Raw genomic sequence first — 26,530 nt, forward strand, 5'->3', positions numbered from 1 at the left:
TAAGATTCTTTCTCTCTTTCCCTCTGCTCCTCTCCCCCACTCACGTGCTCTCTCTCTCTAAAATAAATAGATGAGAAAAAAAAAAGATCAAAGAGACTTGAGTAGGTTTGCCTGCTAGTGGGGAGTAACCACTAGAGAAGGAGTTTGAAAATGGGAGTGGGTGGGGTTGGTCTCAATAATGAATGGCACCAAGTACTAAAGGAAGGAGGACCCAACACAGACTGGGCTTGAGCGGAGGAAGGACACCTCTCACACTGAATGTGAGGCAAGGAGAGACACTGGGCATGACTACAGGCACAGTCCAAGGTGTGTGATTAGAAGTAGAGTGAGCCCCCTCTTGATGTTTCTTCTATGACTTGTAGAAGGTGAGGTCAACCGGTGGGAATGAGGAAGGAGGTAAATGTGGTTAGAGTCTTGGGGAAAGTGGAGAAGTTGAAGGAGAGTGTGAATCAGAACCCTGTTGGCTGAGGCAATTGGTAGAACATGTTGGAGAAAAGGAGGGAGATTGTGGGCCAGTGGCCACCAGTGTGTCTGATTCTAACATTTATTTATTTTTGAGAGACAGAGCCAGAGAGCACAAGTGGGGGTGGGGCAGAGAGAGAGGGAGACACAGAATCCTAAGCAGGCTCCACGCTCTGAGGCAGGCTCCAGAGAATCTGAGGCAGGCTCCAGGCCGTCAGCACAGAGCCCGACGCGGGGCTCGAACTCACGAACCGTGAGATCATGACCTGAGCTGAAGTCGGACACTCAACTGACTGAGCCACCCAGGCACCCCTAGTGTGTCTGATTCTAACCAACGGCAAAGAGTTGGGTGGTCCTTGGACCAAAACGTAATAAAATACCTAGGAATAAACTTAACTAAGGAGGTGAAAGACCTGTGCTCTGAAAACTATAAAACACTGGTGAAAGATACTAAAGACGTCATAAACAAATACAAGGATATTCCGTGCCCATGTACTGGAAGAAAATAAATTGTTAAAATATCCATACTATCTGAAGCAATCTATAGATTTAATGTAATCCCTATCAAAATACCAATGACATTTTTGTGTATTTTGTGTATATGTATATTTTTATGGTTTCAGGTCTCATATTTAGGTCCTTAATCCATTTTGAGTTTATTTTTGTGTGTGGTCCAACTTCATTCTTTTACATGTAGCTTTCCAGTTTTCCCAAAACCATTTGTTAAAGAGATTTTTTCCATTGCATATCCTTGCCTCTTTTGTTAAAGATTATTGACCGTATAATTGTGGTTTTATTTTCTGGGCTCTTTAGTGCATTCCTTTGATCTATGTGTCTGTTTTGGGGCCAATATTGTACTGTTTTGATTACTACAGCTTTATAGTATATCTTGAAATCTGGAATAGTGATATCTCCAGCTTTGTTCTTCTTTCTCCGGATAGCTTTGGCTATTTGGGGTCTTTTGTGGTTCCATAGAAATTTTAGGATTTTGGAGGCACCTGGGTGGCTCAGTCTGTTAAGCGTCCAACTTCGGCTCAGGTCATGATCTCACAGCTCATGAGTTTGAGCCCCGCGTTGGACTCAGTGCTGACAGCTCAGAGCCTGGATGGAGCCCTGCTTTGGATTCTGGGTCTCCCTCTCCCTCTGCCCCTCCCCTGCTCGTGCTCTGTCTCTCAAAAATAAATAAACATTTAAAAATTTTTGAAAAAAAAAGAAATTTTAGGATTTTTGTTCTAGTTCTGTGAAAAATGCTGTCGGTATTTTGATAGGGGTTACATTAAATCAGTATATTGCTTTAGGTAGTATGGACATTTTAACAGCATTTGTTCTTTCAATACATGAGCATGGAACATCTTTCCATTTGTGTCATCTTCAATTTCTTTCATCAGTGTTTTATAGTTTTCAGAATATAGGTCTTTCACCTCCTTGGTTAAATTTATTCCTTGGTATTTTGTTATTTTTTTGGTGCGATTGTAAATGGAACTGCTTTCTTCATTTCTCTTTCAGCTACTTCATTATTAGCGTATAGAAAGAGAGTGGATTTCTGTACATTGATCTCGTATCCTGTGACCTTGCTGAAAATTTGTCAGTTTTGGTAGTTTTTTCATGGAGTCTTTTGGGTTTCCTCTGTTTAGCAATGTGCCATCTACAAATAGTCAAAGTTTTACTTCTTCCTTACCAATTTGGATGCCTTTTATTCCTTCCGCTTGTGTGATTGCTGTAACTAGGACTTCCGGTACTTTGTTAAACAATAATGTACATCCTTGTTTTGTTTCTGATCTTAGAGGAAAAGCTCTCAGTTTTTCACCATTGAGTATGATGTTTGCTATGGGTTTTTCTTATGTGGTCTTTATTATGTTGAGGTGTGTTTCCTCTAAACCTACTTTGTTGAGAGTTTTTATCATGCATGGGTGTTGTACTTTGTCAAATGCCTTTTATGCACCTGTTGAAACGATCATTTTTTTTACCCTCTTATTGATGTAATGTATCACATTGGATGATTTGCTAATATTGAACCACCCTTGCATCCCAGGAATAAATTCCACTTGACTGTGATGAATGATTTTTTTTAATGTATTGTTGAATTTGGTTTGCTAATATTTTGTTGAGGATTTTTTGCCTCTGTGTTCGTCAGGGATATTGTTTTCTTTTTTAGTGGAGTCTTTATCTGGTTTTAGTATCAGGGTAATGCTGGCCTCATTGAATGAAGTTGGAGGCTTTCCTTCCTCTTCTATTTTTTGGATTAGTTTGAGAAGAATAGGTATTAACTCTTCTTTAACTATTTGGCAGAATTTGTCTATGAAGTCATCTGGCCCTGGATTTTTGGTTTGGGGGAGGGCTTTTTTTTGGTTTGTTGGTTTGTTTACTGATTCACTTTCATTAATGGTAATCAGTCTGTTCAAATTTTCTTTCTTCCTGATTCAGTTTTGGGAAGTTATATGTTTCTAGCAATTTATCTATTTCTTCTAGGTTGTCAAATTTGTTGGCATATGATTTTTCCTACTATTCTCTTATAATTCTTTGTATTTCTGTGATGTTGGTTATTTTTCCTATTTCGTTTCTGATTTTGAGTCTGTCTTCTCTCTCTGAGTCTGGCTAAAGATTTATCAATTTTATTGATCTTTGAAGGAACCAGCTTCTGGTTTCATTGATCTTTTCTATCATTTTTTTTTTTTAAGTTTCCATTTCATTTATTTCTGCTGTAAACTTTATTACTTCCTTTCTTCCACTGCTTTTGGGTTTTGGGTTTTGTTCTTTTTCTAGATCCGTTAGGTGTAATGGTTAGGTTGTTTATTGAGATTTTTCTTGTTTCTTGAGGGAGACCTGTCTGGCTATAAACTTTCCTCTTAGAACAGCTTTTTCTGTATCCCAAAGATTTTGGACTATTGAATTTTCATTTTCATTTGTCTCCATGTATTTTTTGTTTTCATCTTTGATTTCCTGGTTGAACCACTCATTGTTTAGTAGCATGTTATTTAGTCTCCATGTATTTGTATTCTTTTCAGATTTTTTCTTGTAGTTGGTTTCTAGTTTCACAGGATTGTGGTTGGAAAAGATGCATGATATGACTTTGATCATTTTGAATTTGTTGGGACCTCTTTTGTGGCCTAACATGTCACCTATTCTAGAGAATGTTCCATGTGCACTTGAAAACAATGTGTATTCTGCTGTTTTAGGATGGAATATTCTGAATATATCTACTAGATCCATTGGATCCAATGTGTCACTCAAAGGCACTGTTTCCTTATTGATTTTCTGTTTACGTAATCCTATCGATTCATGTAAATAGGGTATGAAAGTCCTCTACTATTATTGTATTACTATCAATTACTTCCTTTATGTTTGTTATTAGCTACTTTATGTATTTGGGTGTTTTCATGTTGGGAGCATAAGTATTTACACTTGTTATATCTTCTTGTTGTTCTCTTTATGATTACGTAGTGTTCTTCTTTGTCTCTTGTTACAGTCTTTGTTTTAATTTGTTTTGTCTCGTATAAGTATTGTTACCCCAGCTTTCTTTTCACTTCCATTTGCATGATAATGTATCTCTGTCCCTTCATTTTCTTTTTTTTTTTTTTTTTTGATTTTTTTTTAACATTTATTTTTGAGACAGACAGAGACAGAGCATGAACGGGGGAGGGTCAGAGAGAGGGAGACACAGAATCCGAAACAGGCTCCAGGCTCTGAGCCATCAGCACAGAGCCCGACGCGGGGCTCGAACTCACGGACTGCGAGATCATGACCCGAGCCGAAGTCGGCTGCCCAACCGACTGAGCCACCCAGGCACCCCTGTCCCTTCATTTTCAATCTGTACGTGTCTTTAGGTCTGAAATGAGTCTCTTAAAGGCAGCATAGATGGGTCTTGTTTTTTTTTTTATCCATTCTATCATTCTGAGTCTTTTGATTGGAGCATTTAATCCATTTACATTCAAAGTCATTATTGATAGCTATATACTGACTGCTATTTTGTTACTTGTGTTATGGTTGTTTTTGTAGTTCTTCTCTGTTCTTTCTTCTCTTAGTTTCTCCTAGTTTACTGACCTTCTTTAGTGATATACTTGGCCTCCTTTTTCTTTATTTTTTGCCTACTACTAGCTTTTAAATTGTGGTTACCATTATGTTCCTATATAACATCTTATACATGTAGCAGTCTATGTTAAATTAATGGTTAAGTTCGAACCCATTCTAAAAGCACTAAATTGTTACTCCTCTGTCTCCCACATTTTAGGTATATGGTGTCATATTTCACATGCTTTTAGTTTGTGAATCCATTGACTTATTTTTATAAATATAGTTAGTTTTACTGCTTTTGTGCTTCCTAGTTTTATCATTTCTGCTTGTGGTCTTCTGTTTCCACTCAAAGAGTCCCCTTTAACATTTCTTTTCAGGCTGGTTTAATGGTCATGAATTCCTTTAACTTTTGCTTGTCTGAAAAACTCTCTCTTCTTCTATTCTAAGTGATAGCCTTGCTAGATAGAGTTTTCTTGGTTGCAGATTTTTCCATTTCAGCACTAATAATACATTATGCCACTCCCTTCTGGCCTGTAAAGTTTCTGCTGAAAAATCAGCTGATAGCCTGATGGGGTTTCCCTTTTATGTAACTATCTTCTCTTCTCTTGCTGCCTTTAAAATTCTCTCTTGGGGCACCTGGGTGGCGCAGTCGGTTAAGCGTCCGACTTCTGCCAGGTCACGATCTCGCGGTCCGTGAGTTCGAGCCCTGCGTCAGGCTCTGGGCTGATGGCTCGGAGCCTGGAGCCTGTTTCCGATTCTGTGTCTCCCTCTCTCTCTGCCCCTCCCCCGTTCATGCTCTGTCTCTCTCTGTCCCAAAAATAAATAAACGTTGAAAAAAAAAATTCTCTCTTTATCACTACTTTTTAATTTTAATTACTACGTGTCTTGGTGTGGACCTCCTTGGGTTGATTTTTGTTGGGGGCTCTCTGTGCCTCCGCATCTGGATGTCTGTTTCCTTCCCCATATTTGGGAAGTTTTCAGCTATTATTTCTTCAAATAATTTTTCTGCCCCTTTTTACTCTCTCCTCCTTCTGGGATCCCTATAATGCGAATGTTATTATGCTTGATGATATGCTGAGTTCCCTTAATCTATTTTCATTTTGTATTATATTTTCTCTCTTTCCTGTTCAGCTTGATTGCTTTCCATTACTCTGTCCTCCAGGTCACTGATCCATTCTTTTGCTTCCTCTAGTCTACTGTTTATTTCCTCTAGAGTATTTTTAATTTCAGTTACTGAGTTGTTCTTCTCTGGTTGGTTCTTTTGTGCATTTTCTCGCTCTTTGTCAAGGGTCTTACTGTGGTCCTCCATGCTTTTCTCAAGTCCATTGAGTATCGCTAGGACCATTACTTTAAATGGTCCTACCGTTTCACTTGTAATACATTTTACTTGTAATGCTTGTAATACTTTACCCGTCCTACCAGGCATTTTACTTACCTCTATTTCTTTTAGCTCTCTGGATGTGATTTTGTCCTTGTCTGTTTCATTCGGGACATTTCCCTCTGTCTCTTCATTTTGTGAACTCTCGGGGCCTGTTTCCGTGTGTTCAGAAAGTCAACTACGTCTGCTCTCGAAAGTAGTGGCATTATGAAGAAGAGGGCCTGTAGTGCTCTGCAGTGCAACGTTCCCTGTCCACCTGAACCTCGTGCGTCAGGGATCTCTCTTGTGTGTTATGTGCACCCTACTGTTGTGGCTGAGCCACGTTAGCCTTCAGTACGGTTGTCTGTAATGGCTCTCTTTGCCTGTTGTGGGCAGGGTTTGATCTCTGTGTTGTTCCTGGGCCAGTCTGGGGTCGCCTTGGGCTTCAGTTGGCTCAGGCCAAGCACTTGCCAGAGCTCTGGTGGCACGAGACTGCAGGGCATTCTCCCTGCGATTGTCCCGAGAGCTTTCATTGGTGGGCAGGATCTGCAGTCAGGGCCCGTTGTCTGCCACCATCGCGCTGCAGGGACTGCAGTGCAACTTGGCCGGGGGGGGGGGGGGGCTCAAATTGAGATGGTGCTGACCCTTGTCAGGGGTGGTTGCACATTGCCATGCTTGGTGTGCCGCTTGGAACGGACGACTAAGAGTGTGCTGGAAAGTGTGAGTCTACAGGAGAACACGGGGACGGGGTGCACAGTGTCAGAAAGGTTTGTGCTGGTCTGCTTCAGGAGGAGGTCAGGGTGGAGGGGGCAGGTCTGCAGGAGAATGTGGGAGGCACGCTGCTAGTAAGCTAGGTGGAGAGTATTTGTGCTGTGCTTATTCCTGCAGGTATCCGTGTATCTTTGCTGGGGGAGAGGGAAGGGAAATGGTGCCTGCCAGCCTCTTTGTTTCTCGGACAAGTCTCCCAAAGACCCCTGCCCCTCCAGCGCAGGCACGAAGATTAACAAACACATCTCTCTCCCGTACACCCAGGTGTTTTTCAAACGCTGCTTCTGTGCTGTATCTCAGCAGGGCAGTATATTATGCTGTTTCTTTAAGGGCCAGGATTTAGTTTCCATCAGCCTCTGGCTCCCCCAGAGCCAAGCCCGCTGATTTGTAAAGTTTCAAGTGTTAAAAGCCCCACGGGTGATAAGAACTCATGAAGTTAGGCCCCTATGGTTTTCAAAGCCAAATATTATGGGGATTCATCTTCCCAGTGTGCTGACAGCACAGAGCCCGACGTGGGGCTTGATCTCACAAACCGTGAGATCATGACCTGAGCCAAAATCAAGAGTCAGACGCTTAATCGACTGAGCCACCTAGGCGTCCCAAAACCTTTGTAATTTCTTGAGTGTTGGGGGTAATCGGAGTGCCTTACACAAAGCTTCCGATATTATAAGCCTCTCGAATCTCTGGAAAGATCACTGTGTCTTGTTGTGTGCTAATAAGAAGACTGGTGGCTGGGGGCTCCTAGGTAGCTTCAAGATGGGGATTGGTGGAAAGCATAGTTACAGGGTTGGGATTTCCAGCCCTACCCCCTGGTCTACAGGGGAGAAGTGCAGGGAGATTGAGTTGTTAATCACACGTGATAAAGCCTATGTGATAAAGTCTCCATAAAAGTCCCTAAACTGTGGGGTTTAGAGAGCTTTGGAGCTGGTGAACATGCTCGGTGTGCCTGGAAAGGGCATGGAAGCTCTGTGCTCCTTTCCACATACCTTGCCCTAGGCACCTCCTCCATTTGGCTGGTTGTGGGTCGTTTCCTTTCTAATAAGTGGGCAATAGTAGGTAAAAGGAGCTTTCCTGCATTCTGTGAGCCATTCTAGAAAACTACCAATCTTGAGGAGGGTGTTGTGGGCACTCCTGATTTCTAGCCAGTTGGCCAGAAGTGTGGGAGGCCTAGATTTGCAACTGCCACCTGAAACTGGGGAGAGGAAGTCTTGTGGCATGGAGCCCTTAACCTGTGGGGTCTGTCCTAACTCCAGATAGTATCAGAAGCGGTGTGAGTAGAGAGAAATTGTGTTTTTCCCTGGAGTGTCCTGTGGGCAGTGTAAGGCCAGCGTGGGTCGTATAGTGGTGAGCATAGCCGCCTTCTATGAACAACGTAAGGACGTTGGAGCGTTTTACGCGAGGGAAGGACATTTTTAGATTTGCATTTTAAAATATCTCTCTGGCTCCATGTGGCGAGTGCTTTGTAGTAGGGTAAGAATGGAAGCAAGGAGACCATCACAGGAGCCGAGGGAGAAGAGGTGTGAGTTGGGTCTAAGGGGCTGGCAGCAGAGAAGAAAAGTAGATAGAGTCAAGAGATTGTGTAAGATGTAAAATTGACACAACTCAGACGTTCCTTGCTTCGATGTGAATGTTAAAATATCTTCCTGAGTATTTTCTTGAATCCTTTATATCTTATCTATTGGCACTACTTTTAATCAAAGGTACGTAACTTCCTCCTCATTTCTTCTAACAATAACAGAACAACACAGCTGCCATTTGAGTGTTTGCAGTGAGTGCCATTCCAACTTCCACATGTTGCTTCCTTGAATCTTGACCGCAGCCCTGCGAGGTGGGCACTATTACGGTCCTTATTTTAGAGCAGAAGGAATGAGGAATACAGGGGGCAAATAGCCTCTCCAGGTTTACATAAGGTCACATGGGGGCAGGTGTAGCAGCTGGGCTTGGAACCCATTTCTTCACATGCTCCAGCCAAGTCCCTTGGTACCTGTGAGCAGATTACTGCGGCCAACTCTGAGTGTCCCCTACCCTCCAGTCTCTCTTCCTGCCCATTTTCACCACACTACCAGACAAAATCTTTCCATCACTCCGTTTCCATCCTTCTGCTTTCTTCTGCCTTTTTTTTTTTAAAGGTTTATTTATTTTTGAGAGAGAGAGAACACAAGCAGGGGATGGGTGGGGGGGGGGGTGGGGGGGGTACAGAGGATCTGAAGTAGGCTCTGTGCTGACAGCAGTGAGCCCGATGTGGGGCTCAAACTCACGAACTGCGAGATCACGACCTGAGCCGAAGTTGGACGCTCAACCGACTTAGCCACCCAGGTGCTCCCTTCCTTTTGCCTTAAAAAAAATTTTTTTTTAACGTTTATTTATTTTTGAGACAGAGAGAGACAGAGCATGAACGGGGGAGGGTCAGAGAGAGAGGGAGACACAGAATCCGAAGCAGGCTCCAGGCTCTGAGCCATCAGCCCAGAGCCCAACGCGGGGCTCGAACTCACGGACGGCGAGATCGTGACCTGAGCTGAAGTTGGCCGCTTAACTGACTAAGCCACCCAGGCGCCCCTGCCTTTTTAATAAAATCCTCAAGTGTCTGACTTCAGGGCCATCTATAATCTGACCTGCTCTCCCAATCCAATCTTTCTCACTTTTGTGGAGGAATTTAATAAAGGTATGCATTTATTTCATTTTAGCTGTTTATGTAATTTAGCTATCTTACCAGTCTGCAGTTTGGTCTGAGTTGGGAGTTGCACTGTGGTAATAAAAATTAATGCTACGCTTTCCTTTAGAATCTTACCAAAAAGCAATAAAATTCTTTTCATTCATTTTGTGAGTGTTTTTCCCCTGAGGTAAGAGATGTTTGTGATTATAGGCCCCAGAACACAAGAACCAACATCTAAGCAAAGGTATTCCTAGAAAGGGACTATTTGCAGCCATTATTCTGGGGGAGCCCATTACCCCTGACTACCTGTATCTCAGCTAAATATGGAGTCTTGGGGACCCTGCTGTGTTTCATCATCAATCAGTTATCATGACTACAGGGGAACTAGGGAAATCTTCCAAAGGTCCCCTGGAAAGCAGAGGTGACGGAAGTGTGGCCTGAGGTTGTGTGGGAGCTCAGGGCCTGTGCTATGGTGCAGGGAAACCAGGGGTTCTGACATTTTGTAGAAGAACTTGGAGTGATTCTCAAAGGATGCCGGGAAGCGGACGGTCCTGGCACCAGACTCTTGGAGGAAAAACCTGGTAAGAGGATCCGCGTTTGCTGACTCAGAGCCCCGTTCTGACAGGGAGGAGCCACAGGACTGTTTGAAAAGTGACAAATTCCTGTCACACAGACAGAAACCTATTGCACGCGGAGGGAGGCAGCATACCGTGGTACCTCATGCTGGTGTAGAGGGTGGCGACATGGTAGTCATGTAACTTATCCAAATTTGGACACTTTGAGAGTCAAAAAAGTGCTAGGAGTTATTCCATTTATATCAGACATTATAAAATGCAGGGCGGCTTCATAGAAATTCCTGGAACTATGAGAAATCTGCGTCCTCTTTGTGTACACATGGAAAGAGAACAGGCCCTCTGCTGTCCCTTCTCAAAAGGGCAGTAGTTCCATCACGAGGGACGCAACCTCGTCCAGCTCTAATCACTTCCCAAAGGCCCCTTCTGCGCATCCCATCACACTGGAGGTGAGGGTCTCAGCACAGGCATTCAGGGGACGCCATAGCAGTGCTGGATGGGAGGCCTATTGTTGGGAATTCTTGGGTCCCTTACTTAGATCCCAGGCCTAGAGTCACGTGGAGCTGGTCTGGAATCCTGCCTCTCCCATTCCCTAGCAATGTGTCCTCCGGCAAGTTATTTAACCTTCGTGAACTTTTACTCATCTGACGAAGGGGGATTAATACGCGTATCTGTCTCAAGGCATTGCTACGAGAGTTAGATGAGTTACCCTATGTGAAGCCGTTGGCACAGAGCACAATTATGAGTATCACGCGTTATCAATATATTTGTACATAATAAATATATGCATATTTATTCATAAATGATATACTATGTATACATGCTGCCTAAATGTGTAGATATTCATAAACATGGGGGGGGGCAACCCTTTGAATTTGGAAAATAGCAGATTTTCTCTTCTAAAGTATTTAGATTCAGAATCATAGAAACTTAGTAATTATAACACATGGCAGGCGGCGGCGGGCAGGGGAGGCAGGTGAGTCGTTAAAATTTAAAGACAAAGCTTGCCCTTTGATAACAAAATTAAGAAAAATGAGCCTGTCGCTAATGTAACTGGCCGCCTGAGGTACCTGGGCAATGCAGTTGTGCTGAGTCTCCCAGGAACCTGTAAAACCTGAAATGTTATCTGTGGATGTAGGGAGGGTGAGGAAAAGGGAGGTGTTGCCTGTTGAGGGGAAAGGTCCCACTTAGTCAGCTTGCCTGAGCCCAATTCTGTGATCTGCAAACAATCTTCTTTTTTTTTTTTTTTAAACAATTTTTTTAACATTTATTTATTTTTGAGACAGAGACAGAGCATGAACAGGGGAGGGTCAGAGAAAGAGGGAGACACAGAATCTGAAACAGGCTCCAGGCTCTGAGCTGTCAGCACAGAGCCCGACACGCGGCTCGAACCCACGGACCGTGAGATCATGACCTGAGCCAAAGTCGGACTCTTAACCGACTGAGCCACCTAGGTGCCCCGATCTGCAAACAATCTTACAATTGGTCATTTGGTTCTTCTCTCCCCGCCTGGTACCAGGAAGGCGGTAACCTAGGCTGGGTGCACATTGTCTTGACACTAAGAAGAGATTACCCTCCACCCCTCTGTATTACTAATATTCTGACTTGTATAGTAGACTTAGGACACAGAAAATGATTTGAGTGACTCTTGTCTCCGTTCTCCCCAGGAGAATACGTAACCACTGCCATTCTCAATGCCTAGGAGAGAAGTGAGCTCCTTGCCTACAGTGAATGTGTTGGTGCATTCGGGTTTAATCCTGTTGTAGAGTTGGGATGAGAGAGGCTCTGACCTGAGTCAGCCTCCCAGAGATGAGGCAGTCCTGCGGACCAACAGCATCCCATTTGGGAGGTGCTGAAAACAGCCTTCTGCCAGATGCAACTGCCCTGCGAGGCTCAGCTGAGCAGCCACTGGCCGTGCCTCCCCCTGGGGTCCCCCGCTCTGTGGTCACTGAACATCAACTCCAGCTTCACACTTTCCACCACTCTGAAGGCTTTCCAGTGTCTCTAGCCTGTCCCTGACATTCCAGAACATTTCATCCAAGAGCTTCACAGGTCCCCAGATTTGCAGTAGTCTCTAGCACATAGGTATCCCCTTGCAGAATGCATAAATGTAAGCAAAGTAGGGCTGAGCTGGGAGTGCTGGCCCTCAGGTGGATGCTTACTCACCTGATAGTGACATCCTTCTTCATTCAGAAGACTTTTTTTTAATTTTTTTTAAAGTTTATTTGTTTATTTTGAGACAGAGTGAGTGAGCAAGGGAGGGGCAGAGAGAGAGGGAGAGAGAGAGAATTCCAAGCAGGTTCCACACTGTCAGTGAAGAGCCCAATGCGAGGCTCGAACCCACAAACCATGAGATCATGACCTGAGCCGAAATCAAGAGTCAGACGCTTAACCAACTGAGCCCCCCAGGCGCCTCCATTCAGAAGACTTTTATGGGACTTTTAGGGATACCTGGAAATATTCAAAGTGAAAGTTAAAATCTGAGATTCCCCAGGGTCAGGTGGATGATTTTGTCAAAAGCTTTTCTTTTTCCTAAAATGGATGCCTTGTTGTCTATTTGAAAATTATTCAAGCGGCATGTCATTGCTTTGTCTCGGCCCCTCCACACCCCTCCTCACCCCAACACATCCATCAAAACACCATCCCCCAAATCTCTGCAGTCAGCTCTGTGTGTTTCTGGGTAATGTATGCCCTGAGGGTCCAGGTAGAGGAAGCTACTGACTTTTCCTGCTCCGTGTACCCCATTGAAGGGACTGGGGGGCTCACTGTACTTTCCCTTTGCTTGCAGGACACATTTAGCATCACGATCAAGACAGTGGCTCTGGATATATTTCTGCCTGATGGAAGGAATATTCAAATCGAAATTCTCACATCAGATACTGCTGAAAGAGTTCTAGAGGTAAACTTTGTCTCCACTCCAGCTCCAGAACTGAATTCAGGAATCATTCTGTTTGAGGGCAGGGACTAGGATAAGGTTACCTTCCAGAAGCTTCCTGCCTATCATTTTACTCTGGATGATGTATCTGTAGAGAGGCTGGATTTTCTGGGAGACTGACCAAGGAATCTGAGCTACAACTTATCCTCCCGGGCATCTTTGGTTTTACTCTCCCCGTGGGCATCAACTTCCCAGACATCTTTTAGGCCCTTCCTAATACGGCTGTCAGTTTTCTGGGACTCAGCCAAAGATGTGCCCTGGAGATATGCCAAGTGCTTTATTATGGGATGCTCTCATAGTTGGGAGCAGGAAGGGGAGTGGAGTCCAGATGAGTCTGAAACAGGCTGTATCCAGGTAGGCTGGTGACAGGTTCTGGCAGAGTGACAGCAGATTTCTCGAAGGCTGGAGTAATTGTCCCTCCTGTCCCACAGGAAACCAAAACTCCAGCAGGTCTAATTCTGCATCCAGAGGGCCAGACCTGAGTTTAAGCTGGTTCTGTGAGGACTCTGAAGACAAGACACAGAGACTGTCCACCCCGTCTTTAGATGTAGCTAATACCAGCTCTGTCCCTGGGGCCTTTCCTCCCTACCCTGGGTTCGAAGGGAACACCAGCTTCTCACACCCGCATACTGCTCCCAGGTCCTTTTTCTTTGGAGGGTGTTAGTTCTAATCCTCTAGAGAAGTATGTGTGGGAAAATATAAAGTTATAAACAGGTGGAAGTGAGAAAGTTTCTACGGGCCTTCCCAAGGACAGAATGTTCTTGCGCTGGGGACATGGTACCTGACACCTTCTAGGTAGGAAACGAGCCATCCCTGTTGGGCTCCCAGCCCTCAAGCCCACCTTTACCTGAGATCGTGGGGTGGGGGAGCCTCCTCCCTGAAACATGGCTCCTCTTTCCAGCCTGGAGGTTCAAGAAGGCCCATGCCCTCTTGGCCTCCAAAGAGCAGTTTTGTCCCCAGGCTAGGAAACATCCCTTCTCTAGGGTCTTCGCTCTGCCCAAGAGTGATCATTCTTGACCTTCCTTCCTACGAAAGTCACTGCACACAACCTTTTTTGGCTCCTGTATTGCTGGCCTCGTTGAATGAGATCTGCAGCCACCTCATTGCTGAGGCCATCCATTGAGAAGTTACCCTAGGGTCCCCCTCCATCACCCCTTGACCCCCAAATCCTACTAATCTTGTGCCCCAAGACTTTCTCCTGATAATTCCTGTCTCCCCATTTCTTCCTCTCCATCCTTATCCTAGTTCAAGCCCTCATTTCTCAGCTAGATTTCGATAGCAGCCTCCAAACTAGTCCCTGCCTCCAGTCTTGCCAACCTTCTATCCTAGCTTCCAGAGTGATATCTCTAAAAAAGCATCAAAGGCCCTTGCTGCTTAATGCCTCAGGGGATTTATCCCCCAAAGCCCCCCAAACACAAAAACATGGTTCCGTAAATTGCCTTCCCAGGACCTGCACAGTGGGAGGCTGACATAGCGAAGGAGGAGGGCAGTAAGTCTATGGTTCCACAATACCATCTCTTTTGCTCAGTTTCTCTCGTAACAAGGAGCAGAAGTTTAACAATGTACGTTCGTGATCTCAGACAATTACACCTTCCCTGTTCTAATCACACTGACTTGTGAGACATTCAAACCCCAGACACTGACATCATTAGCATCAAATAAGTTTACCTGGAGGCGAGCAGGTACCAAAGTGAGCAGTTGGCCAGGCAGACGTGTGACTTCTCTTCCAGGGGCTGGGAGATTCTCCAGCTTGCATAAAAATATAATTTAAATTTTGTAATTGAGAATCATTTTTGTGGTGGGGGGGGGGGCCTGGGTGACTCGGTGAAGTGTCCGACTTTGGCCCTGGTCATGATCTCATGGTTCATGGGTTCAAGCCCTGCGTCAGGCTCTCTGCTGTCAGCCCAGAGTCTGCTTTGGATCCTCTGCCCGACCCAACCCCCCCCCCCACCCCTCCTCCACTTGTTCTCTCTTTCCCCGCCCCCCAAAAAAACCTTAAAAAAATCATTGTTTACATCTCCTCAAGCATACTTTCCTCCACCCTCCACCTCCCTGCCATCCTGCTGGGTTTCTTAAGGACCAGCAACAAGATAAAATCTCTTTTGGGGGTTTTACACATTTGTGCTAACATGGTTTTACTGATGGTGCTTATGTTTTGAAATCTCCTTAACGTTTGCTAAGAAGACAAGATCATTGTGTCTCTTTTTTGTCCATGCTTACTCCTCTCGAAAGAAGGTATGTGTGTTTATGTCCTTATAAATGAAAAAGCCTTCTCCATTCTTTTCCCTACTCCTTTATCTGCCCTAGCATGTAAGCTTGCTGTTTTCCCTGAATGGATCCGAGAAGAGAGTAATCAGTCTGAAGGGACGTGGCTCATCCTCTAGGAAAAGATGTCTTTGCAATCTGTTACTTACCAGCACACACTCACCCTTGCACACACAGGGGCGCTGTGTTTGGTGTGGGGTGTCCGCAACGGCATGGGGAAGGGTGAGATAGGAAGCAGGCGAACGGGGATGCGCCTTGAGTGAATGTCGTAAAACATTCCCAGGCCCCTCCTTATTTTCAAAGCTATGCCGAGCACACCCACTCATATCATGCACCTAGTAAGACTGCCTCATGAGGCAATTTACAGATCTCTGACAAGAAAAGTGCCCCTTGGAGCCTGGTTTTTGTACGACTGCCACCTTGAGAACCCGGAGCCATGGTTAAAGCATCAGCTCACACCCCTGGCTGTGGAGGTGAAATCCTCGAGTGTTGCAGAGGTGTTCTAGTGAATTCAGAGTGTGCAAGCGAAGAAGTCACGCTGCAGCCCAGGCTTAAGTGGGGGGCGGGGGTGGGTGAGGAAGGGGAGAATCTGTGGTAGCATGGACATTCCTGCTAAGGAAAGGTGAGTGAATACAAAACATTATGATGTTACAGCCTCATGACCCGCTGGTAGAAATGAAACCGTGGGTGTTGAAATGAAAGCCGTTTGATGTAAAGGTCAGGAAGGAATAGAAAAGGAGAGCAGCCTGTGCCTGGGATCCGAGGTTGCGCTGAGCAAATGCCGTGTAAATTAGACTTGACCGTCACAGGAGGCGCCAGACAGAAGGGGGCCGGGGCGGGGGGTGGGGTGGGCAAAGGTGGCCAGTAGCTTGTACACTTTTCTTTGGCAGCCAGTTGGCGGGAAACGTCCCTTCTCTGAGAATCCAGCCCGCAGGAAGGTAAACTGGGGTGAGGGCCCCGGGGGCAGGTATCACAGAAGGACAAATGTTCGTGGAGAATGGCTGCTGCCCTCCGGTGGATTATAACGACCAAACTATCTGGGAGATACATCCCTGTGCCAGGTGGGACAATCAGCCTCAGCGGAGGCCAGGTTCATGTCCATAGTGTTGGAGCTGATTTTTATTTTCTTCACTCTAATTTTTTTGATTTCTAAATTTTCTAAAATCAATGTGATCATTTTTAGATTCAGAAAAGATTCCCTATTTTTTAAAAGTTTTTATTTATTTATTTTCGAGAGCGAGCGTACGTGGGGGAGGGGCAGAGAGAGAGAGGGAGACAGAATCTTAAGCAGGTTCTGAGCTGCCAGCACAGAGCCCGATGCGGGTCTTGAACCCGCAAAACCACGAGATCTTGATCTGAGCCGAAACCAAGAGTCAGCCGCTTAACCGACTGAGCCCCCCAGGCGCCCCTGGAGAAGATTCCTTTTAATGTCTGCAGCCCATTAAAGCACTTTCTATTGATGTTTACAGGCAATTTCTTTTTTTTTTTTTTTAACATTTATTTATTTTTGAGACAGAGGGAGACAGAGCATGAGCAGGGGAGGGTCAGAGAGAGAGGGAGACACAGAATCTGAGACAGGCTCCAGGCTCTGAGCTGTCAGCCCAGAGCCCGATGCGGGGCTCGAACTCACGGACCGCGAGATCATGACCTGAGCCGAAGTCGGACGCCCAACCGACTGAGCCACCCAGGCGCCCCTACAGGCAATTTCAAATTCTGCACATCATGGTAAGCATGGCGGACACTCTCCCAACTCCCCCCCCCCCCCCCCCCACCCTTTTCTTGTCTTTGTTTATTTCTCAAGGTGGTGTCACACAAAATTGGACTGTGTCAGGAGCTCTTGGGCTACTTTGGCCTCTTTCTCATTCGGTTTCGCAAAGAGGGCAAGCTCTCTGGTAAGGAAAGAAGGAATGCAGGGCAGCCGGGAGATGGGGTTGGGCAGGTTTGGGCACGTGCTCAGCCCAGGGGATGCAGGAGATACCGCGGAGTAGGGGCGATGCGTGGTCCCTACTACTGTTCTCAGTAGTCCCTGGATCAAAAGTTGGGGGATGGGCGGTTGTGTCTGTGTTCAGGGTGAGCTGGGGATGAGCCACTCCAGAAAGCTAGCATGGACCATAGCAAGATGTCAGGCCCTTACCAGTAACTGCACTTGCTCTTGTGGCTGCCCTGGTCCCAGTCCTAATGTCTGTCTCACCTTTACCCTTATGGCCCGGCTGCTGGCCACCAGCCACGCCCCGGCCTCCCTCTGGAGTGCTGGACTTCGGATGTCAGGACATCCCATCACGCTATCGCTTCTCCTCGTTAAGGAATGTTTGCTACAAAATGTGGATGCCATAAATAAGTTCTCAGATTCTTAAAACACGTAAGGAGTTAGTGAAAGACGGCAGTGTGGTCCACATGGCTTTTGCTTTCCTCTACAGTGCATTTCTAGATATTACAAGCTATTTAGTTGTGAAATGGTATCAATTATCTGAATGCCATTTACACATGTTCTCAAGAAGCTGCAGGGAAGTGGTTTTGAGTGGGAAGTTAAAGGGTTTGTGTGTTGGCTTGACCACTAAGATCTGTGGTGTGCGGGCGAAGGCACTAGACCTCTCTGGATCTCGGTTTCTTCATCTGTATTGCAGTGGAAAGTACCCCTTACGAACGGTGCTGCTGTTTTATGAGGGTGAAATGCTATTTATCATTTGGATGAATTTCGGAAAGTTAAAAATTACATACAAATGCGAGAGAATGTGATCAGGGTGATTTTATTCTTTCCAATGGCAACGCTTTATTTTCTCATTTCGAAGCCTCTGTATGTAAACTGTTTGTGCCGTTTCAATCAGGAAGACTCCCTTTCCCCTTTCTCTAGTCATGAAAAAACTGGCGGACTTTGAACTCCCTTATGTGAGTCTCAGAAGTGCTGGGATGGAAAACTGCAAGGTTGGGCTCCGGAAGTGGTAAGCGTTTGCGGTGATGGTAGGTATTTGAGGATGTTTTCGGTTCCCGTTGAGATTTTGTCGGTCTCACCGGATCAGCTCACCACCTAACAGCTAGAGAGGGACCAGGAGCTTGTGGAAGGTTGAGAGGAAAGCAATTAGAAGGGAGAGTGGGGAATGAACCAGAATATTTGCCCTAAAGAATGGGATGTTGAAGATAACTCCCACTGGTCTCCAGTAAGTACTTGAGGGATATTGTCACGAGGGTGGTGGCCCTGAAGATAAATCTTGAAAAGCAAGTGCTGTTGGGGTGGGAATCAAAGCAGGAATTATGAGAAATGTCAGGTCATGGGCTTGCTTTGGAATGGATTATCAACTGTACTAATTGAAGGAATTTATTGATGATTACAAATAGGTGCAATTCTTCTGTTGCACTGTGGTGTTCCCTAAAGGCAAAGGGTGGACTCAGACAACTTGCAGTGAATTTGAACTCTTAAGTATTTGGCTTACATTCTTAAAGCATTCCAATAACAAATGCATATAAACCAGGGCCAGCCATGTTCGTAGACTGACTGAACACCTTGCAGAAAATACTATCCTTTCCCCCAGAAACAAGAAGCCCTATGGAAAGCGAACGAACAGAAAATAACAAGAAGCAGGACACTTCTCCCACCCCACCCCGCCCCACATATATCCTACAATCTGTAGTCTCCAGTGTTTATTACCATGGCTGTATTGGGTTGCTTCTTTGGTTTACTCTCTCCCAGCCCAGCTATTCTGTAATCGGAGCACAGAGAGTATTAAAGAAAGGCATTTTGTAATCTAGGAATAGTAGTTATCTTGACCTCATGATGCCTTGTTTACAGCGCCAGTCTGTGGTTTTGAATTTTGGAAGGACATTCCTGGCAGGGCTAGAAGTTCATCTACTGCTATTCAAAAGTATTCTGAGAAACTGTCAAAATCTGTGGGATGGAACCCTAAAAAGGCAAAAAGGAAAAACCCTTAGCAGTTCCATCTAGGTGTTTCTAGAGTAGCTGTTCTTCTAGAAGCTGATTAGTGTAACAAGTGGCTGAGCATGGTCGTTCCTAGGATCAGAGTATGTGAGTCTAAATCCCAACCAACTCACTGGGTAGCTGAATAACCTTAGCCAAGTTCCTCAAGCTCACTAAGCCTCAGTAAAACGGGAATAATAACAGGAGTCTAGCTCATATGATTAGTGTGAGGGTTAAATAAAGTAATCCCACATGCTCAACAAATTTTGGTCTTGTTTCTTACTGTTATATTGAAGATAATAATAATTATAATAACAATAACAGCAGGAATCCCTGAGGCTTAGACTGCTTTGCTCATGGACTCTCTAGAGAACTTGAGATCAAAGGAGACCTGAGGACTCTGTCCCTTACCTTGAAGCCTTAATTGGTAATTGGGTTTTGCCCAGGTCTTCATTAAATAGCTTTTTCTATGGGCACCTGGGTGGCTCAGTCGGTTAAACTTCTGACTCTTGGTTTCAGCACAGGTCATGATCTGGTGGTTCTTGAGATTGAACCCGATGTTGGGCTCTGCACGGACAGTACAGAGCCTGCTTGGGATTCTCTCCCTCCCTCTCTCTCTGCCCCTCCTGTGCTCACGCTTTCTCCTGCTCTCTCAAAATAAATAAATACAACTTAAAAAAAAATAGGTATATAGTAGACCATCAGCGTAAGATAAAGTGTCACTCACACACCAGCATCTTGGATCCAGGCAGATGGCCTTTGCTAATGAGAACTGGGAAGGAAGGAGGCCCCCACTCCAGCTGTTAGAGCTGAGGGTCAGGTCACCCGAGGGGAAGAGCCTGGAGTAGGATCCTGAAGGGACCTGGTCATCTGTCCGGAAAAGTCTGAGTGGGAGCAGGGAGGCCAGCTTGGCTGCCGGGAGCTGTGGGATTCCCAGCAGGAGAGGCATTCCAGCAAACATTAGCCAGAGTTTTAGGGATTTTTCTGTCTGTGAATTCTCTGGTGCACCTCTCCAATTATGGTACGGTTCCTTCCAGACCAGAGGGAGGCTGCCCTGGCCTCTCAGAGCCCCAAGTGTGGGCTGGGTCCGGGGGCTCTCTAGCTCGGATGCAACAGTTGCTATTGTCAGTCACGGAGAACAGGGTGCCTAGGCCGCGTGGGCAAATGAGCTAAATCGGGCATGCTTCTCCCCGCCCCCCCAGGAGGAAGGTGACCTTCAAGTACCATTTTCATCCTTTCCTAGTCCATGCCAATCCCATTGGTCTCTTAACCACACTCTCGTAAGTGCAGTGATTCGGCTTACCTCTGCCCTCAGATTGGTTTAGACCAGCTGTGGTGTACCCTTTCCGGACCGTTTCTATCAATTCTTAGCAGCTCCTGTGCTCATACAGGAAGTATGATTTCAGTTTAGCCTGGCGATTCTGGGCCCATTTGACAGACACGGAGCCCTGCTGTTTGCAAGTCACTTTGCAGAGTGGCAACTCCAAATCGGACACAGCCCCTATGTACCTGGGGCTAAGATCAACTTGATGAGAGCAGTGGTCAGGATGACTTTGGAGTGCTAAGGAAGCATAGAGGATGAAGTGGAAACCGTGGGGAGTGGGGACTGGAGGGGGGACACGAGGAGCGCAGGAGAGGCAGATGAGGCAGGGACGGAAGCTGGTAAGGGCACTGGTCTTCCAGGCAGAGGAGAGGAGAGAAAACACGGTTGGATGTCGAGTGCGACAGAGGAAGGTGGGTAAGAGACGGAGCTGGAAATGAAAGCTAGGTGTCCCCTGACGGGCCGGGCCGTGGAAGGGAGCAAGATGAATGATCTAACTCCTGGGACCATGACAGTCCACAGGCTACTCAAGAAAGAGCCCTCAGGTTAGAACGCAGAGCCTGGGATTGAGGGGACAGGGCTGACGCAGAGGGCCTGACAAAGGGAGCAGTTCGGGCGACAGATGAGAGCAGCCTGGGTACAGGGTGGTGATGCAGGTGTGGGTTTGGGGCAACGGTGACACCAGGTACTATGGGGTGGGGAAAGGGCATGCGCACTTGGGGCCCGACAGTGGGGCGAGTGTGAACAGGGCCGTGGGCCATTCTCCCACAGCTTTATTGTTTGGCACCTTACTCTCAGAGCCCGCCAGACAAGAGCTTACAGTGTAAAGAAAGTAGGAGACAGAAAAAGCTAGGTGAGTAGAGGGCTGTTAGAAAGGGGGGCTCGTTTAAATATTTTTTTAATGTTTATTATTTTTTTTCAAACTTTTTTTTAACGTTTATTTATTTTTGAGACAGAGAGAGACAGAGCATGAACGGGGGAGGGGCAGAGAGAGAGGGAGACACAGAATCTGAAACGGGCTCCAGGCTCTGAGCTGTCAGCCCAGAGCCCGACGCGGGGCTCGAACTCACGGACCGTGAGATCGTGACCTGAGCCGAAGTCGGCCGCTTAACCGACTGAGCCACCCAGGCGCCCCAATGTTTATTTATTTTTGAGAGAGGAGGGGGGAGGGGCAGAGAGAGAGGGGGACAGAGGATCCCAAGGCAGGCTCAGTGCTGACAGCAGAGAGCCCAACGCGGGGCTCAAACTCATGAACCGTGAGATCATGACCTGAGCTGAAGTCAGATGCTCACCCAACCGAGCCACCCAGGTGCCCCAGTGGGGGCTCGTTTAAAGCATAGGGGGCCACCACCTCAGAGAGCATGTGCTCCCAGGTGTGCCCATCGGCTGTGTCATATGAATGAACTTAATGCTCCTGAATTACGCAGGTACATGGACCCATCCCTCGACTCCATGCTGATGGACTGCGCAGCAGCCGTAGATTTGATCCATATGCAGGTAAGGGTGACCAAGGACTCTCAAAACACCATGTGTTATTGACCATTTGGGATGGAAACCATTTAAAAAAATTGTAATAGTTAAGAATTCTACCTCCATGACTAGAATAGGCAAATTCACAGAGACAGAAAGTACAATAGAAGTTATTAGGGGCTCGGCGGCAGGGAGTTACTGTTTAATGGGTACAGAATTTTTGCTAGGGATGCCAGGGTTGCTAAAAAGGTAGGTATAAGTGTGTTCATGGTTACACAACTTTATGAGTGTTTTCAGTGCCACTGAATTGTACACTTAAAAATGGTTAAAATGAGGGGCGCCTGGGTGGCTCAGTTAAGCGTCTGACTTTGGTTCAGGTCATGACCTCACAGTTCGTGGGTTCGAGCCCCATGTCGGGCTCTGTGCTGACAGCTCGGAGCCTGGAGCCTGCTTTGGACTCTGTGTCTCCCTCCCGCTCTCTGCCCCTCCCCCATTCACACTGTCTGTCTGTCTGTCTGTCTGTCTCTCTCTCTCTCAAAAAATAAATAAGCATTAAAAAAATTTTTTAAATAAAAAAGTGGTGAAAACGACAAATGTTATATATATTTTACTACAGTAAAAAAATTTTTTTTAAGAAATAGAATTTAGAAAGAAAAAAAATTCTCCCTCCATTTTAACCACCTCTCTGAGTTTTCTAGGCCAATTTACATGAGTCTAGAAAGGTTGTTCCTGATAATCTAAAGCCACATGTGTTCCTATCTCATTTTAGCATAATCTTCTTTTTACCTGAGCCAACGAGTAGCATACTTGCCTCCAGGGCCTGCTTCATGGGCACATAGCCTGCTCAGAAGAACGCCACAATTGTTTAATATTTTGCTGTTGCCATCTTGATCCTTAATTTTGGAACAAGAGACCTCACATTTTCATTTTGCATTAGGCCCTGCAGATCACGTTGGTGGTCCTGCCTACCCTTACCCCCTAACCCCCAGAAAGTACATTGAGAGTTTGGCCTCCTTTTTTTTTTTTTTTTTTTTTTTAAGGTTTATTTATTTTTGAGAGAGAAACAGAGTATGAGCCGGGGAGGGGCAGACAGAGGGAGACACAGAATCCGAAGCAGGCTCCAGGCTCTGAGCTGTCAGCACAGAGGCCAGAGGAATCACCAAATGCCTCAGAAGAAATAAAAGCAATGACCAGCCGGGGAAGGTCGGCATGGCCGGTTCACCCACCGTGCACAACTATCACAAGGCCCTGTGTCATAACTTAACTGGCAGTGTTTTTCCTTAGTGTCTCACAAAATCATGATATCAGAATCAAGGAGGTCTTCAATTGGACAAGCTAGAGCATCACTTGTGTCTATATCTCCCCCACTAGACCACCAGCCCCATGCAGGACCTTGGCTTTTTCAGCACAGGGCAAAGCACCTGGGTGGGTGACCGAGCAGTCACAGGGAGCCCAGCAGCCAGCATGTCAGATAAGGAGTCACAGCCTAACTGCCCATTTCTCCTTATGTGACTTTTTAACAGGCCAAGGCAATCCAATAAATCATCTTCTCAAAGCTCTCCGAAATTCTAAGGAGCCAAATCAAAACATCACATATTGGATGTGCAGTCGTCACCATTGTAGTTTCATGGCTAGTTTTGAGTTCATTTCTCGTCATACTTGGACCCATGTATAATCATGCTGAGTGTAATTAAAATCATGTTGTGTGAATGGGACCATACTTTACCATTTTACACGTTTACCGAGACTCATCGCCGTCGCACCCTTGCTATTATAGTGCATTATTAGTTGCATCTGGTCTGTTTGATATCCCGTCCTTGGTGGAGGATGCATCACCTAATTCTGATATTGTTCTGGTGGGAAATAGTCTTTCTGGCCTGGTGATGGGAAGTAGGAACCTCCAGCATCACCGTAGGCATCGTATCTGTCTTCAACAAGGAGTTGTAAACCAGAGAGAAATGGACGGTGTTTCCTCTGCTGATAGCTGGGAAAAAAGATGGCTTCATGAAAAGCGCACGAATAGCAGTTTCGAAAATGCATTCTGTCCCTTGCTCTGTCACCGGCTGTCTCTCTCTGTGTCTCTCTGTTCACCCTTCCGAACTTTGAACTACAATGTCCCCCTGTTAAGTGATGGAAGGAACGGTTTCTAAGTTTTCTCTCAGCTTTACTAGACTGTTCTTCAAACCACAGTTCTTCGCTTGCAAAATCCTCAAAAAATTATAGTTGATGTTATGATTATCTGTGCCATTATCATCACCATTGTTATTACTGAATCCAAGTGGGGGTACCGAGAAGTCAGCTCCGGGGAGTCAGGACCGTAACTGCTGCCTCTTTGGGGGAAACTTTTCTCAGCTCCCCTTGAAAGAAAATGCCTTCCTCCCTCTCTGCTTCTGAGGCACTTGTTTGTACCCTCCATTAAGGGTGCTACTCACCCAGCCATGTAAATATCATTTACATATGTATTTGCCTAACTAGACTCTGAATGGCCCAGGGCAGAGACCGTCCTGGGAGCTTAGGATATGTGAATATGTGAGAAGCAATCATCCTTTAAAAAAATTAATGCAGGGGCGCCTGGGTGGCGCAGTCGGTTGGGCGTCCGACTTCAGCCAGGTCACGATCTCGCGGTCCGTGAGTTCGAGCCCCGCGTCAGGCTCCGGGCTGATGGCTCAGAGCCTGGAGCCTGTTTCCGATTCTGTGTCTCCCTCTCTCTCTGCCCCTCCCCCGTTCATGCTCTGTCTCTCTCTGTCCCAAAAATAAAATAAACGTTGAAAAAAAAAATTAAAAAAGAAAAATTAATGCAGAAAGTTCTTATGAGTTCTTCTGATAAACAACAGTGCCATCATAATTATTAAGGGAAACGCTTTTGATTGTTCTAAAGCAGCTGTGCCCCATGAGTGGATGTCCCAGGAGCCAATTGGACTCCCACACTGTTTCCCTTCTTTTATTTTAAACTTGAGTAGTATTAACAAAATGGAAGGTGGTATATAAAAGTATAAATGTCTGGGTTTTCTAAAAAATACCGAGGCTTGGTCAGTTCTGGGCCTGCATGTCAGCACCACTGGCCTATGTGGTAACTTTGTGCAAATTAGAACAAGGTGTCCCTTGCTCCAGGCAGGCTAACCCCATAATGGGGCTCATGGCTTGGTGAAGGGAACATGGGCTGACCGTTAGCTTCCCCAGACCGTCACAGCCTGGTGCCCTTGCACATGACCCAGTCTACTCACACAGCCTTGGCCTAGCTGTGCCATGCCTCAGCCAGCTAGAGCCCGGTACATGCCTTGCTCCCCATTTCTCACTGCTATACCCTCTGCAGGGGGTGCTGGGGCATGTGTGATTGAAGCTCATGAAACCCATGGCTTTGGTGATTTCACTCGATTTTTAAAAATAGGTTCTACATAACTTTCCAGCAGCCAGTCTTTGGGGAGCCATAGAACTGAGTAGAGCCATTCGTCTGAATTGGACTCTCTCATGGTTAGAGTGAGGTACTGTATGTGATGTATTCGATGACTCGCGAGCCCATAATCAGGGTCAAATCTTTTCAAAGGTAGTGAAACAAAAGCAGTTCTGTTCCTGCTGATGCAGGACATTTAAATCTCTGTATCTGAGAGTCCCAGGTCCCCTGATGGCAAATGACACATCTTCAGCTAGTACTTACTGTCGTGATTGCTGTTTACCTTCTTTTTTTTTAAAAAAAAATTTTTTTTCAACTTTTTTAATTTATTTTTGGGACAGAGAGAGACAGAGCATGAACGGGGGAGGGGCAGAGAGCGAGGGAGACACAGAATCGGAAACAGGCTCCAGGCTCTGAGCCATCAGCCCAGAGCCCGACGCGGGGCTCGAACTCACGGACCGCGAGATCGTGACCTGGCTGAAGTCGGACGCTTAACCGACTGCACCACCCAGGCGCCCCTATTTACCTTCTTTATTTAGCTACACTTTCTCTTTGATATCACTGCCGAGTGATAACACTGCCGAGTCCTTACAGGGCTCTAACATCAAGCAGAATTCAGGAAAGGAAAGGTTCTAGATGTCTAGGTCCAGTTTTGAGAATAGTTGGTGACCAGGGGTAAGTCTTGGTGTGTGTAGCCACCTACATACTCAGAATTCAGTAGCTTGGGCATAGAGAGGAGGGTACAGTCGCCAAATCAGGGTTTTAACCCAACTCGTGCCACTTATTGCTGGGTTGTCTCGAAAGCCATAACCTCTCTAGACCTCAGTTTACCCATCTATAGGATGGGGGGAATGTTCCTACCCCACAGACAATTTGCAAAGCTGAGAGAACCTATCTAAAACAGGTTCTCAACAAATATTTGTTATTTTTCTTCTCTTCTCTAAACCCATTTCCTTGTCCCCCAACCTAAACAGCAAAATCAAGACTTTACTCATCTTTTCATTCTCCTGATGGAGATCAGGCACAACCAGTGGAGCACAGAGACTTACATTCAGACCAAGGTATAAATGAGTGCCTGACTATTGGCAAAGAATCATTAAATGTTTGCTGTATGTAAGACCTTGGACAAGAGACACTGAAGGGAAGGACTCAAGGTTTTCTCTTGAGGGGTTAACAGGCTAACTGAAGACCGATGGAAAACTTTCTGAAAGCCTGATAAATGAAAGCAACACAGGCTAATCGTACCAATTTAAATCCCATCGGCTCTACATGGAATATCCGGTTTCCCCAAATCTTTGCCAGCCCTGAATATCATATGTATTTTTTTAGTCTTTGCCAAGTTGAGAGGCAAAAAAAAAAAAAAAATTACCGATTACTAGTGAAGTTGAATATAGATTTGGAATTTGGAATTCCTT

General features: G+C 45.8%; 1 protein-coding gene across 3 annotated transcripts in view; it reads left to right on the plus strand.

Annotated features, from left to right (window-relative positions):
• The window catches only part of SNX31 (sorting nexin 31), a 71,546-nt gene that overhangs the window by 20,815 nt on the left and 24,201 nt on the right, over window positions 1-26,530 (plus strand). For all 3 annotated transcript variants that reach the window (XM_045454053.1, XM_045454054.1, XM_045454055.1), the window contains exons 5-8: window positions 12,612-12,722; window positions 16,825-16,915; window positions 17,875-17,962; window positions 21,682-21,751. In XM_045454053.1, the coding sequence (XP_045310009.1) occupies window positions 12,612-12,722; window positions 16,825-16,915; window positions 17,875-17,962; window positions 21,682-21,751 (360 nt within the window). The remainder of the gene's footprint in view (window positions 1-12,611; window positions 12,723-16,824; window positions 16,916-17,874; window positions 17,963-21,681; window positions 21,752-26,530) is intronic.

Source organism: Leopardus geoffroyi, chromosome C3 (genome assembly GCF_018350155.1).
Source record: "Leopardus geoffroyi isolate Oge1 chromosome C3, O.geoffroyi_Oge1_pat1.0, whole genome shotgun sequence".
NCBI classification, from domain to species: Eukaryota; Metazoa; Chordata; class Mammalia; order Carnivora; family Felidae; genus Leopardus; species Leopardus geoffroyi.